The sequence below is a fragment of the Archocentrus centrarchus genome, chromosome 5, assembly GCF_007364275.1.
Source record: "Archocentrus centrarchus isolate MPI-CPG fArcCen1 chromosome 5, fArcCen1, whole genome shotgun sequence".
Lineage (NCBI taxonomy): Eukaryota > Metazoa > Chordata > Actinopteri > Cichliformes > Cichlidae > Archocentrus > Archocentrus centrarchus.
In genome coordinates this window covers 17,693,307-17,708,201 of record NC_044350.1, presented here as the reverse complement: position 1 = coordinate 17,708,201, position 14,895 = coordinate 17,693,307, and the positions used below count along the sequence as shown (strand labels likewise).

Below are 14,895 nucleotides of genomic sequence, written 5' to 3'. Positions count from 1 at the left end.
TTTTCACATCACCTGTTTGCTAACGCTTTCAGCAGTCCTTTAGAGCTGAAGCCTGTTGCTAATTTTATTTAATGGCCAGAGTCACTATTGAGGTTTACAGAAGCAGTGAAATGCTGATTTTATTCCAAAAGTTAGAACTTTTTATTTCAATATGCATTTTTTTGTGTTCCTGTATCATGATGTTCTTAAGTGTTGTTGATAGAAATATTAAAAATTATATATCAACCTTGTTGAAATAAAAGTTGAATACATAAAAATGTGTGCTGCTGTCCACTGAAATGAAAAATGTTTTTAACTACACAAAATGGGCACAAGAAAACTGAAAGCACAATTTCTCTTGCCTCATTTTTGTGTTAAATAACAAACTGCATATGGGACCTGCAGAGGATTTCTGTGCTCCTCAGGTATCATAACAGCTTCCATGCCGTAATGTGTCATCAATAGAAACCCTATTATAACTCTGCAAAAAGAAAATTCAGTTTTAAGTCCCAGAAACAGAGAACAGTTACAGATTCAAGTCACAGTTCTCCTGTTTTAAGTGAGCTTTGAAATCATGTAACACAGCTTTAATGTGAAATTCTGTGCTTTCATATCAGTTGCAGTTGTACAAACTGATATAGTAGGTAAGAATGCCACTCTTTTGAGTGTTGTTTTTTTTAACTTTAGTGTAGAATTCAAACCATGAAATACTGTTATTAAATGCTCACAAATGAGCCTCCTGGACCTTAAAGTATCAAACATATTGCTTCCCTTCCTTTAGAGCTTACACTAATCAGTGTTGTCCCTCATTATGGGATTTGCCAAGAACAAAGATCGCTGTGTTTGGTCTGAGCACTGTGCTATTTTCCCAGGCTTACAATACAAGAGTGAGAGGGGAAAAAAAAAAAAGTACGTACTCTATCACTGCATCAAATGAGAGAGCATATTAAAAACACTACATTATATCATGATATTAACCTACAAACAAGACCTGGAAAAGACAGGGAATCAAAAAAATAAAAATAAAAACAATAAATAAAACTAAACGGTCATTATAATTTTTATTTTTTTTTACAGTATCAAAGCTGTTAAACAACGCATTTTACAAGAATCATTTAAGTGGTAAGCATTTTAAAATATAACACATGGAATATATTTAATCCTGAATAACAAACTCATCTTCTGCTTTTAAACAAATATAAACACTATTTTTACACTGTAACCTAGTGCGATAACTTACCTATTAGGCATGCTTTATAAATCAACAGAAACGGGAAGCTTTTATCTGTAAATAAGGATTTACCCCAAATATTTAAAAAAAAAAAAAATAACAATTTATTATTCTGTCAGTAAAGAAGTATTACTCCGAGTCATCTGAAACATCATCCTGGTCCACATCCGCCATTCTGTTAACCTTCTTATTTCCCTCAGAGTCACTGTCCTGGGCCTGCAGAAAACCACAGCATATACACGTTAAATACGAACATGCATGCATAAAACAGCTTTAACGGCAGAGTCCATAAATGCAGTGACCGTGTAAAACAGAGTTTTGGGACAAACGCAAAAAACTGTTTCCCTGTTAACTGTCAGCCACTATAGATCAGCTTGCTAGAGAATTCCAATTATCTTATCAGCCCACTGCTCTCTACAGTTTCAACTGTCTCTGAACTGACCAGTTAACACTTCACAAAGTGATGACCAACTATGCCCCAGTGGAAGTCATTTGACTCGCACAGGGATATTTAACCATTACAATAAAATATTGTTATACTTTGCCGCTTTAATTATGTCTTTGCATATGTTGTTCAGTTTTTTTCACTTTCCCTATAAAATTCTGTCCAGTCTGTCGATTTAAAAGAAGAAAAAGTATTTTGAAAAAAAAAAAGAAAGAAAAACATGCCTAACAGTTATTCTTTTTAGCTGGTTTTCAGATCTTAAAATGTTTTCTTTTTCATTTCATAACTATTCAAAATTTTTTACTAAATTTTTTTAATGTATAAAAATTAGACCATTAGACACTTTATTAGGTCAGAGGTGGAAAGTAACGAAGTAAAAATAATTGGTTACTGTACTTAAGTAGATTTTTCAGGTATCTGTACTTTACTTGTGCATTTATTTTTCTGAGTACTTTTTACTTTTACTTCCTACATTTTTACACATTTTCAAAACAAGCTTGTTACTTTAGGTTTAACGTGTCTGAGGAACGTTTGCATTTCCAGTCAGTTCGGGAGCCAGCTCCTGGTTGTGTTTTTTTCTTGGAAGCCGGAGCAACAGGGAGGGAGGGAACAGACATACCACACGATAGAGGGAGAGGCTCCTGCAAAGCTCGCTCGGAGACCGGAAAGAGCTAGAGGAAGTTGCGCTTTACATAAAGGCTGCACGCTGGAACGGTGAGGAAAATGAGAGACAGAAAACATAAAGGACAAAAAATGTGCAGTTTGTCACACAGTGTGTCTGCTAGCTAAAGGAACAGCTGCTGTATTTCCAAGGAGAGCAAAGAATGAGCGATAACTTCACTCAGATGGAGAAAGATGCAAGAAAGAGGTAGAAACGTCCTCCAAGGAGCTACTTTTACTTTCTTACTTTGAGTAGATTTCAGAGCCTGTACTTTTTTACTTTTACTTGAGTACAGAAGTTGAACCAGTACTTTTGTTAAAGTTGAACTTTTACCAGAGTAGTTTTTAATACAAATACTTGTACTTCTACTTAAGTACACAATGTCAGTACTTTGGCCACCTCTGTATTAGGTACATCTTGTTAATACTGGGTTTCACCCCATTTTGCCTTCAGAACTTAATTCTTTGGTGCACAGATATGATACAGCTGCTGCAGACTTGTTGGCTGTACATTCATAATACAAACATCTCATTCTACCACACTGCAAAAGTGGTGTATTGATTGAGTACAGTGAACAGATGTGAATACTCTGTTCACTGTACTCATTGTCATGTTCAAGCTGAACATGACAATGAGTGTAATGTGTATAAGCAACAAACAAGCAACAAATGTGTAAATTGTTTTAACTTTGCCTCTTTCTAGAAATTACAATTACCTCATCTTCTGACTGCTCCTGTGCAGGTGGTGAACCTTGCTCCTCCTCCTCCTCCTCCTCATCATCATCTTCTTGTGACCTCTGAGAAAGAATCTCTTCACCCTGCAGGATTATTACATTTTTTTTTTAAGTTTATGATTTAAAATGCATTAGACAATAAAACAAGTTCAATAATGTTTTACCTTCAGGTTGCGATTCTTCAGGTTACCCATCCAAAAGGCCTCCTGACAATTGTTCAGGGTCAGCATGGCCTTCACTCGATATAAAAACAGCTCGAGGCTTTTCTTCAAGGCTGGTACGTGGTTGGTTAAGCTGGTATCCTGATGAATCTGAGTATCAATGTGTTCTAATGAGGTTATTTAAGTTAAAGAACTCCCAAGGATAAATGCGAAGACTGCCCAGAGTCCGTCTGTTTCCAACTTAACAGCAATGAACAATAACCTGTACACTTATAATTACCTTTGAATGTCCACACATGTGATGGAGCTGCCGAGTGCTGAGCTGGAAGGTCTTCAGCAAGCTCTGGACGTCCTCCTTAAAGACACAAGCATCACACACAGAGACCTCATTGACAACACTTCATCTGAAATTAGTCTATTACAGATTCATCAGTGTGGACAAATATTTTCTGATATGTGCTGATAACTAAACCTCTCTTTACAGAGAAAGATCCTTGAGTTAATTTTAAAATGGTTTCATTACACAGATTGCCCAGCAGAGCGGCTCCACACACTCCTCACACTGATTAGAAGGTGGTGTGGAGTTAAGTGGTGCCCATATGGTAAATTTCAAACTAGTTTATGAAATATAGTGCTGGAAAGTTAATAAACATTGAACTAGTTGTTTTCCCATTTTAATAAACTAACATAGCATACTCTCACACACACAAACACACGTATCGGAATCAGTATCATCATCAGCGCCCGAAATCCAGCCCTTTAATAATTATACGTATAAATATAAAAATGGTATTATGGAGTGTGCACGGGATGGGGCAAAAGACTAAACATAAAATAATGACAGATCGAGCTGTGAAGTTATCTACCTTGTGCCTTTTGAAACTGTAGTCTAAAAGCGGCATCCCCAGCTTCAGGAAAGACTCCAAGAAAAGGCGCCCATACTAGCAAATACAACATTAAAATCAGTTGAATTTAAAGTCCAACAGTCAGTGAAGGTGAAATCATATTCAGCATGTGGAGCTCACTCGCCTTTAAGCACACATTGAGGACTAGCCGAGAATCAAAGACCTGCAAGGAGACAAATACACACTCAGATGCTACGTCATAAAAAACTGATTAGAATGAATTATATTTAAACCAACAGTTATTATCACTGATTATCTGACTAAATACTTAGCTAAATGTAAATAGTTCAGCAGTCAGAGTCAGTTTACATCTTCATGTTATACCTTAACCAGGTTGACAAGGATGTGAAAATCTCTGACAGCCAGGTTCCATGTCAGCAGTTTCTCACTCTGAACCTAGAAGAAGGGCATGGATGAGTATGGAGAAAATATCCATTCATACACGACTTTCAAAAAAGTCCTCAGGATTTTAAGTTGCTTTTGAGTTTGGTGGGTCTGAATAACTTAAAGGAGAACAAGCTGAGCAGTATGACACCTAGTGGCTGACCTCAGTGGTGTCACTCATTTTGCCAGCAGGAATCTTGCGGACAGCTTTCTCAAGCTCTGCCATTAACACTTTGTAGAACACCAGGAATGTCTGCCTGATGAAAAAGGGAGAACAAAGGAATCACATGGATGAATCCAAGTGCTTAACTAAAAATACATTGTACAATCACCAATTCAGGGCAACCTTTCATTTCACTCCACTATAACTGTGTATGAAGAGTTAATGTTGGGGACCTACCTACTGAGAGTGGGCCAGGAAGCAGAGCTCTCATCTTTTGATGCATTGAGAAGCTCTGGAATTCCTTCACCAGCTATTTCTTCCACAGCCTTTAGAACATCATCAACATGCTCCAGGTAGATGCTGCAGAGGCAGCAAAAGACCAAGACATTGTTATTTAAAAAGCTGTACGCTTGTTCACAGTTACAGTATCATCTATGATAATATATGGTTCACATGTACTAAAAGTTAGGGCTGGATGGGCAGGGTGATGTGGCCCAATAATTCCAGGAATAATAGCTGCTGGTTTGCTGTGGCCAGCAGAGATACTCATAAACTAAACAGCATAATTGTGAGAGTATGAAGGAAGCTAAAGCCAAACCAACAGTGGCAAAAGTGGCATGTGACTCCAATCTCCAATCACAATGACTCCAACCTCATTGTACATCCTGTATAATGACAATAAAGGCATTCCATTCATTCTATTCAATGTGCCACTCCTGTCATCTAAGAGTAGGAAAATGAGACTATAATTTTTATGGGTTCAGCAAAATTGGACACACGACTGAAAAAACTTCATCTGGTCTGATGAGTCTAGATTTTTGCTGCAAAATTTGGATGTCAGGGTCAGAATTTAAGCACGGATCCATCCTGCATGTATCAACATTACAATGAGTTCACTGTACTCAAATGGCCTCCATTGTCACTAAATCCCAATCCAACAGAGCACCTTCAGGATGTGGTGGAATGGAAGACTCGCATCATAGATGTGCAGTCAACAAATCTGCAGCAACTGTCAGTATGGACCAAAATTTCACTTCGAGGGTTGGAGAAAATACTAGAGGGCCACAGAAAATACAGACGTACCTGAGGAGAGTGTGAAGTGCTTCATTGAATTTGGTGCCTCGCTCCTTTTCCCCACTGGCTGTTACCCAGTCCTGGCTCAAGAAACGCTGTGCAAGGACAGCTAGAAAGAGACAAATAAATAAATCAGGTAGTTATCATTGCACTCTGTTTCAAAACTAGATAAGTGAATTAAAATGAGGCCACATATCAGCCTGACCAGTCTGCTCTCTGTAGGCAGCAGGATTTCCTCCTTTCTCTGACACGGTGGAGAGAAGCCGAGAGAGACACAGAGCTGTGGTGAGATTAGGCACTGTGCTGCGGAAGTTGAGCAGATATTCAAAACTATGTCTAAAAAAAAGAAAAAGAGAGAGAGAGAAAGTAAATTGATTTATTCAGTCATCACACACAAACACAACACAAGCAAAAATGATCTAAAATAAGAAGAGAGGAAGAGTTTCTTGGAGAATATTGTCAATTACGTTCTTGTTCTTTGCTTGGTCCTTGGATATCAAATTATTTTTTTTACATGAAAGGGTCTACTACAGAAACGGCTGCTGCTCCAAAGAACATCTCGTACTGGGAGATGAAAGATTGGGGGAAGAAAGAAAAAAAAAAAAAACTATATCCAGAAATATCTTCTACCAGTGTCTGAAAACTTAATCACTCACTTCACAAGCTGCTCCAGGGTCAGCTCAGCACCTCCCTCTTTGAGTCGTCCAGCAAAAACTCCTATAGCTTTCTTCAGTAAGCTCCTCTGTCCTAGTTGACTAAATCCAGACCTGAGACATGCACATATGTATACATATCAGGAAGAAAACACTTGTCAAAAGGCATACTGCTCTCATGTTTAAGTTAAAAGATTTCTTCTGAGATGAACATCAGCGCTGCTGGTTCCCCTTACCAGCTGAAGGTAGTGTTCAGGACCTGCAGGAGCAACTGATAGGCTGAAGACATTAACTGATGCTCTTGCACATCTGTGGCAGGTCCATCAACAACGCCGTTGTTCTCGGATAGCAGAAGCTGTGAATGAGCAAACGCATGCACGGGAAATTTGTAAAAAGATGAGACTTTCTATCTGAAGTCCAGAGAGTTAATGATTTCATACCTGAAAGTGGTTGTGGCAGTTCTCCAGGTGTGAGCAGAGAGCAGGCATAAGTTGGACACAATAAGAGGCAATGTCCTTAGAGCTCCTCTGTTGGAGGTGGGAGAAGCCCACACTCTTATCAGTTCTTCCCTACAAAAGGAACATATTTCAATAAGCTGCATATTACAGTTTTATACAGTTGAAACTTAATATTGCTGAGCTTATGAATTGCCCCATCGGTGACAAAAATTAAGGCTACAATATATGAAATGTTTATCAGCCTAAAACGAGCTGCGTATATTGTGACAAAGCATTTTCTGTATCTCTCAGATTGTTGCAAAAATCCTTGTAACTACTGTTACTATGTTTTTTCCATACTTTGAGGAAAGGAGCTCTTTTGGCCGGAGAAGCAGTGAGACTAAACTCTAATTTGCGATGCATATCCTCCAAGAGGAAGACGAGCTCAGCAGGACCCAGCAGAACCTCCTCTCGCACCTTAGCAAAGGGAAAACATCAGATTGATTCATACGGTGCATACAGCATACTATAGTAAAATACATTTAAGGTATCATACACACTTGATTTACAAACTAATTGACTCTACACATTTCCAAAATGTGATTTCAGTGTCAAAGGTCAGTTGGGCAGTATTCTGTTTCTTTATTTACCTTAGTGTGGAGCTCAGAGTCCAGTAGCGAGCGTGATAGTAAGCCACACTGCAGAACACTAAGCACCTCTATGTCCAGCTCCCTAAAAAACGGTCTGTAAGACGCCAGGCTGACACCTGGCCGGATCTCCTTCTCCTTCTCCTTTTCTGGCTGCTCCTTCATTACAAGCAGGGTCACATTTTAGCTTGTTTGTTTTGCTTTAAACAGAATCATGTGAGAGGTGGAGGTTTACCTGTTGAGTTTCATCTGCTTCTGTCACCTCTTCAGCCTGTGAGCTGCCTTCTGAGGAATTCTTAGCAGGGGCCTTCTTTTTCTTTCCTGTGCCATCTAAATAACATGTGATCATTAATATTATGTACTAATATGATATTAATAATATAAACACAATGTAGACAAACATATCCTGTAATGGGTGCAGTCACCTTTCTTTGTCTTATTCATCTGAACAGTGGAACTCGGTGCAATGCTGTCTGTGCTTTCTCCGTCAAAGTTAGCAATAGGTGGGACATAGCCGGGTGTTCCTAAAAGTAAACCATTACTAAAACTGACACTGCAGGCCATAAAGGGGGAATTCTAAGTCTTTTTATTGTTGGATCAAAAACACACCTGCCAGAGCTCTTTCCAACAGCGTCTGAAGGTAAGTGATGTTCTGCAGGCGAGTCAGCACTCTCATCTTCATCTCAGTGTCTTTTTGTGTACAGAATGCATTCACCACCTGTGATAAACACACATAGCTTTAGGCCCCAGTCACGCAGGTCCAGAGACCGGTCGCTAGAGAAAAAAAAATATGTATTCCCCAACAGGTTGGCGAGTGGTTGGTGGAGGTTGCTGGTAGTCGCAAAGTGAAATTGGTCCCAAACAGGGTGATGCATCAAAAACCTCCTTTTAATTGCTTTCATTGCTAGCAGCTGTAGTTTGCATGGAAGACGTCGACTTGTCTGCAAACACTCGCTAAATACTTGCCAAGCAGCAGTGAAACCTGAAAACACAAACCAGAAACGTTTCAAAAGGCGCAACCTTAGTTTGAAGGCAATTAATGTTGTGCAAGTGTTTGCAGATATGTCAACATCTTCCATGTAAACTACAAACCACTGCAGCAATCTGCTAGCAACCACCGCAGTCCCAAAGAGGTTTTCGGTACAGCACTATATATCTCTTTGTGACCAGTTTCACTTTTTGACATCCAGCAACCAACTGGGGAATACACATTCTTCACTAGCAACCTGTGGTTGCCAGATAGTCATTGACTAGTCTGGCAGTCTGTGGCCTTAGCCACAGATCTTCTCTTGTTCCAATGAGTGAAACTGCTGTTACCTCTCTGAACCAGTTGATGGTGTGAAAGAGCAAAGTACAGAGGAACTCCCTCTCAGCTTTTGACAAGCTCTCAACTTTCTCTACTACATCCATGTCCGTCAGGATCAGAGGGCACCCTGTAATTAAGCACATGTAAACAAACAGACATAAATAGCTTAACAGCGGCACCATACAACAACAAACTGGTTTCCAAAAGGTATCAGTCACTCCCTCTTCCTCACCCAGAAGGCCATCGATCTCTTCCAAGTCTCCCTGATGCCGCTTTTCCATACACAGCCTCAGGAGACGGAAAAATGGAGACAAACACAGAGGAGAAACTCGCCTGCTCCCATGGTACACAGGAAATACCACAAGAGTGAATTTATAAACACAACAAGCAAAACAGATTATGAGTTTAACATTCTGTTATCATGGGATAACTCACTTCTGTGCCTTATTGATTTGATTTTGCTGCTCTCCTTTGTTTTGGAGGTCTTTGGCCAGCAGAGGCAGCAGGTTTATGGCAATGCCTCCCTGATCCTCATCTTCATACAACTTGTACGCCACGGAAGCCGGAAAGGGAAAGGACCTGAAAGAAACAGGGTGGCCCAATGATATTAGTTTTTATATTTTCTGAAGAGGTCCCTCCTATGTCCCCATCACTAACCCTGATATTTCCGGGCCCACGTCCACTACAAAGTTATCCTCGAAGTCTTGAAGGACACTTTTTCCAATCATGTCCTGTGGATATAAGAAAAAATTTTTAAACCTTTTTTAAAAAGGTTTTAAAAGAAAAAAAAAACTCAACTCCAAAGAACAAGAGAAAGTGAAGGATTAAGAGTTTTGATTTTATAGCAAAGACATCTTTGTAATGATTTCCACTAAAATTACCATGCTGATTAGTTAGCATTGGCCTATAGCCTCAAGTAATACTCCTTTATACCTCATGAGGAGACAAGTTAGTGTAGCTCCCAGTCTGCCATCAGTATAACATGAAAAACTGCGTTTTACCCATAAACCCCAGAAATTAGAGAAAGGCTCTTAAGCAACAACAGGAATGCTTTCTTGAGTAAGACAGTCTACATATTGCACCTTTAAGAGATAAAAGAACTGATAAGATTGCAGGTTTCTGTGACCCACCTGGACCTGTGAGTCCAGAGTGGAGTTCAAAATCAGGTTGGCCAGTTCATCATAATAAAGAGCTGCAGCTTCAGGTGAGCTTTCACTGCTCGACTTCACCAGCTCCAACAGAGCCGTCACCTGCAGCAAGCAAAATAAACACAAGTACATTTACAGGCCAGAAATCTGTGACAGAATTCAAGAGAAACAGAAAAGGCTCCAAAACTCAAAAGGTTCTGAAAGTTTTAGAAATGCAGAATATACCATATATGACTCTATTATAAAAAAGGTACAGATAAACACTAGCTGATCAAACATTGTTATCTTAAACAACAGACACTGTGGCAAAGATACAAGGATATAACAACATTTTTAAAATAATAATAAATAAAAAGCAATTTAGAACCACAAACTGTTGATTTTTATTCTTTTTATGCCTCATATGTACCTGTCTGAATGTCTCCTGGGACAGTGACCCATTCTGTGATTCCTTCCCTTTGGGCCTGGGATGGACAAAGGGGGTTAGGGACAGAGGGCACAGCAAAATAAAACGACACACTAAATAAGGCAGTTATCTAATGTGTGTGAAACATCCCTTACCTGAAGGCCCCCATGCTGCCTACAATCATGACAGCACCAATGATGCCAATACGCTTATACTTGGGCACAGTGCTGGAGAGCTGTTTGCGGATCACTATGTGCATATCATCCTGTAGGGAATAAAATAGAAGAACATAGCTCAGTAGATGATGGACAGGGTTGAAGTGTAGGGCTGTCCAATATCTGGTGCCCTCTGAATGTGTGACTGTGCACCTGAATGTGAGAGCCTTGTTTCTGTCCAAAGGCCAGTCTGCTCAGAAGCTGGAAAAGTCTTCGAATCTGCTGGGGAGTGAGGTTGTCCATGTAGTCCAAGATTCCCTGTGTCAAACATCATGACTCATTACAATCTGAACCAAACAAAATTAAAAGACACTGTTCCTTCAGAAGAAAACTATCATCCACACACTGCCTGCTCTGTATATTTGATTTGCAGCTATAACGTTTGGATCGCCTCGCTACCTTGACAAAAACGGCATACATGGCCATTTCCGAGGGTTTTTCGTTAACCAGACCACAGAGCAGCTCCAGAGCCACGTCCACTTCTCCACCCACACCACTACACACATGGGTCACAAGAGAGCCCACCACCTCCTATTAAAAACAACACAGGACTGAATTACTCAGAATTCAAAAACATTTGTGTGTGCAAAGAAATAATCTCAAACTCACCTGATGGCAGTAAGAGTCAAACGCAGTGAATGCCTGTCGGTACATGTGTCCACCAAAAGGCACTACGCAGGGGTCAGGTGAGCGGAGCAAACTCTGAGCTAAAGCCAGTGTGGAGGAGAAGTACCCTCGCATGGCCTGCAATAAGAAAAAAATACATACAACACAGTATTTAAAAATAAATTGTGCACTAGGCTTGTGGTTCTTATATCTAAGCTTATATATCTACAAGCTGACCCACCTGAGCGTAGTCTCTGAAGGTTTTCTGCAGTAGAGCCTCTTGGATCAGTCCACTTCTCACTTTGATCTTCAGCACTCTTTCTGCTCCACGTCGGCTCTGGTTGGCATTGGCGGAGTGAAGGATGAGCAGCACAAGCAGATCCATTACCTAATGTGGCAAAGTAGAAATATTAAAGAGAGACACATAAAAATAAACTTAATAATGTAAAGTAACTTTCCAGGAGTGACCAAATTTTATAGACCTTTGGATATCTTTGATGGCCCCCCCTTTCAGAAGTTAAGCTCATAATCCCCTACCCCACAATTCTGAATCAGAACACTCCTGTTGACTTTACTGCATAAATGATATTAATTCAACTTATTCTTATGTATACAGTCATGTATTTTCCCCCTGGTGGCCTTTTCTGTTTGAGAACCACAGTACAGACCCAAGAACGAGACCAAGGCCTCAGTCGGTATTCTTTGGGAATATGCTGAACTCACCTTAAAGTCCTCCACTTCATTCACAGACTCTATGGCCTAGTTAAAAACAAACAACAAAAAGTATATTTAAGTCACCAGCACCTAGCAACTCATTCAATCAATTAACCAAGAGGGTTTAAGAACAAATTAATTTCATACCTTGAGCCAAGCCTCAGAAATGGTTTTCTGGAATCGCACTGCTGACTTGATGCAGTCCAGTATCAACATGATGCTGTCCTGGCTGCTGCCAGCTGCTGCCGTGGAAGCAGACCTGCATCAAAAACAGACATACTGGTTCACATCATCAATAAATATATTTCCTACTTAAAATAGGTCCTGTATTATATGTTATACATGTTTTCATACTGGGATGTAACTGAACTGGAATCTGTGTTATCATACCCTGCTGCTACTTGACTATTCATACGAGTCTGAGACGCTTGCAACACAGGAGGGAGGACACACTGCTCCAGCTCCAGTTTTTTACGAAGATTACACACCACCTAAGGAAAAAACAAAGCAAGGAAACATGTTTTGAGCATTTATTCGGAATTAGTTTAATTACTGAACTATAGTTTAGTTTATATTGTTTGTATTGCCTGAGCACTCTGACCTCATATGCATCAGAGGCTGACACGGAGTGCAGGATGAACTTGACCACTACAGGTAGGTCCTCCAGCTGCACAGCAGCCAAAGTGGCCATAACAGCTCCACGGACCTGAAAAACCAGAGCAGTAACAGGTTAAAAAAAAAAAAAAAAACACACATTGCTACCAGTGTTCGTGTGTGCTTGTGTTTGTGTGTGCATGTATGCATGTATGCACTACCTCCATCAGTAATGAGGAAGTGAGGTTAAGACTGGAGAGGGCATCCAGGATGGGGACAGTCAACTGAGTGTTCTCCTGGAGTAAAGAGCTGCAGAGAGGAGTGCCAAAAACAGCAACTTTAAAACACAGACTGACCACAACACATTTATATTAGAGATTAAGAGTACACACTTGAGCTCCCTGGCTATGTCATTGTGCTGGGAGTCTTCCAGTATCTCTGGTAGACTGGTGATGATGTCACGCTGAACCTCCACTGGAGCTACCGACACCAGCTCCATGAGCTTCGATGCCAGTTCCTGCAAGAAGAACCCAAACATAAACAAGCACATAACTATTCAGAGTTTAGTGACAGAGAGGAAACCTGATTACAGAACAAACTCAACAGGCCAGAAAATATAAAAAAAACATCTTTAACAACTTTAAATGGCTATTACACCAACAAATGAAACAAAACCTGTCATCAAAGAAATGATTACCTTGGCGTCCACAACTCTGTCTAACCATTTAAATTGGTTAATAATTATGCGCGGGATACTGACTCCTCCATCGCCAGTGCTATGATATAAAACACAATTACATTTTAAAAAGTTAAACCAAAAAAATTGTGTAAGAAATCGTGATATCAGGAAATACTGACCCATCAAGCATATACTCAGGGAGTTTCTCAAGCAAGGTGTTAATGATCAAAGTCTACAAGAAAGGACAGGTGATTAGGGATTTGCAGTGCTGTATTTGTACTAATACACATTGTTTTCCATTGGAAAACGCTTGTGCAAATGCAGTTTGTTTTTTTAGAGGTCTATGGAGAATATCTTACCTGTAGCATCTCAATGCCCAACAGCATACGCAGCAGACTTTCCTGGAATGAGCTGACAGAACTGCAGCGCAGATGAAAACCTGTCAGTTTGTTAACGCGTACTGACCCTCAGACATCAGCTTAGTCTAACTTATAGCTGTGCCCTTCATAATTTATGGAGCTGCCAAAAGTAGCCTCTTAATTAACTGCGTGTTTTAGGACAATTACCTGGAGTCTCCATCCACCAACTGTGGGGCACATGGAAGAAGGCAGTTCCTAAACCTGTCGGCATTCTCCATATATGACTCCAATCCGGTGACAAATTCCTGTACGATCTAAGCAACGAAAAGGCGATTAACCAAACAGTGTGGGAAAAATTGGTTATTTTTGCATTTACTACTGGGTTGTTGTAGGGTTTATACTTACACCAGGGTACCTGGGACTCTTCTGAAGTTTCTGCTGTATCCGTCTCTGGAACACTATTTGGTCAACACCTGCAGGGGTAAAGACCAGATTCAGGTGAACTTACCTCATTGAATTTACTGGCCTGTGACGTTTCGAACCTGATCGAGTGTGTTTACCAATCTCGTTAGGCACGCCACCCTGTTTTAAGGTGACACCTGCCACTCTCACAAAGTCAGCAAACACACACTGATTCGCCTCTTCTGGAGCAGTTTCCTTAGCCTGGCGACCAGCGCTGCGACTCTTCTTCAACTCTGAAAGCAAAGAATGAAATTCAACTAAAACAATATCCATTAGAAAACTACAAAGCCTCTCCCTTTGGAAAAAGTGTCAACAGAGATTCTACTTCGCTCCCAAAAATCGGGTAGCTATACTGAGATGACATTCTCGGGAATACACAGGGAAATCTGGCACACACATACACTTTTTAAACTTACTGGGTGCTGCAGAAGCCCCCTCTCCCTTTTCCACGGAGGAGCGTCGCTTTTTGCGCATCATCTGATGAAATAAGGACAGATGGGTGTTATTAGCTATGTTAGGCTAGCGTCCACATAGGAGGGAGAAAAAGAAAGCTAACCACTAAGAACCCATTCGGTTTTATAATAAACGACATGCTTTTCGTCTTTAACGTCATTCCAACGTGATTTTTTTTTCCTTTTGGCTGACAGAAACGTTTAAAAAAAAAGAGTTAGACTTACTTTTCTTGAGCAGCCACAGACAACCAAACACCGAAGTTACAAAACAAACTTCCGCGCCAAACAGCTCCGCGTCATCAGCGTCGTCACACTCATGGATCCTATTGGCTGCCACACACACACACACACACACACACACACACACACACACACACACACACACACACACACACACACACTCCGCTACACAAGTACGACAATAACGAATAATGTGAAATAATGCACTGTTACTGGTTACTCGGTTTGCTGTGCTTCACAA

The 14,895-nt window shown here is 40.3% G+C and overlaps 1 protein-coding gene across 1 annotated transcript; it reads right to left on the bottom strand.

Moving 5' to 3' along the window:
• Positions 1 to 1,079: 1,079 nt before the first annotated feature.
• Positions 1,080 to 14,725, bottom strand: fancd2 (FA complementation group D2). Its single transcript, XM_030729420.1, has 44 exons — positions 14,640 to 14,725; positions 14,379 to 14,439; positions 14,061 to 14,195; positions 13,906 to 13,973; positions 13,708 to 13,814; positions 13,501 to 13,561; positions 13,321 to 13,373; positions 13,160 to 13,238; positions 12,855 to 12,979; positions 12,684 to 12,771; positions 12,470 to 12,574; positions 12,259 to 12,359; positions 12,016 to 12,127; positions 11,878 to 11,913; positions 11,396 to 11,542; positions 11,158 to 11,292; positions 10,948 to 11,079; positions 10,702 to 10,806; positions 10,489 to 10,598; positions 10,337 to 10,391; positions 9,910 to 10,029; positions 9,437 to 9,510; positions 9,215 to 9,358; positions 9,012 to 9,112; positions 8,791 to 8,906; positions 8,083 to 8,191; positions 7,899 to 7,997; positions 7,709 to 7,803; positions 7,477 to 7,632; positions 7,187 to 7,303; positions 6,830 to 6,958; positions 6,626 to 6,744; positions 6,393 to 6,503; positions 5,942 to 6,072; positions 5,746 to 5,845; positions 4,900 to 5,022; positions 4,663 to 4,756; positions 4,440 to 4,511; positions 4,240 to 4,278; positions 4,077 to 4,151; positions 3,491 to 3,565; positions 3,214 to 3,360; positions 3,032 to 3,133; positions 1,080 to 1,426 (listed from the first exon to the last, which is right to left on the bottom strand). The coding sequence occupies exons 2-44, from the start codon at positions 14,437 to 14,439 to the stop codon at positions 1,340 to 1,342; spliced, it is 4,350 nt and encodes a 1,449-aa protein (XP_030585280.1). The 5' UTR covers positions 14,640 to 14,725; the 3' UTR covers positions 1,080 to 1,339.
• Between the last annotated feature and the right edge of the window lie 170 nt (positions 14,726 to 14,895).

Bases quoted from the DNA above. Each gene is read 5' to 3' on its own strand.
- fancd2 (XM_030729420.1), bottom strand. From the start codon at position 14,439: ATGATGCGCAAAAAGCGACGCTCCTCCGTGGAAAAGGGAGAGGGGGCT. The intron at 6,073-6,392 runs GTGAGTGATTAA...TCTTTTTTTTAG, and splicing joins ACCCTGGAGCAGCTTGTGAA to ACATAGTTTTGAATATCTGC. The intron at 3,566-4,076 runs GTAGATAACTTC...TGTGTCTTTAAG, and splicing joins ACAGTTTCAAAAGGCACAAG to GAGGACGTCCAGAGCTTGCT.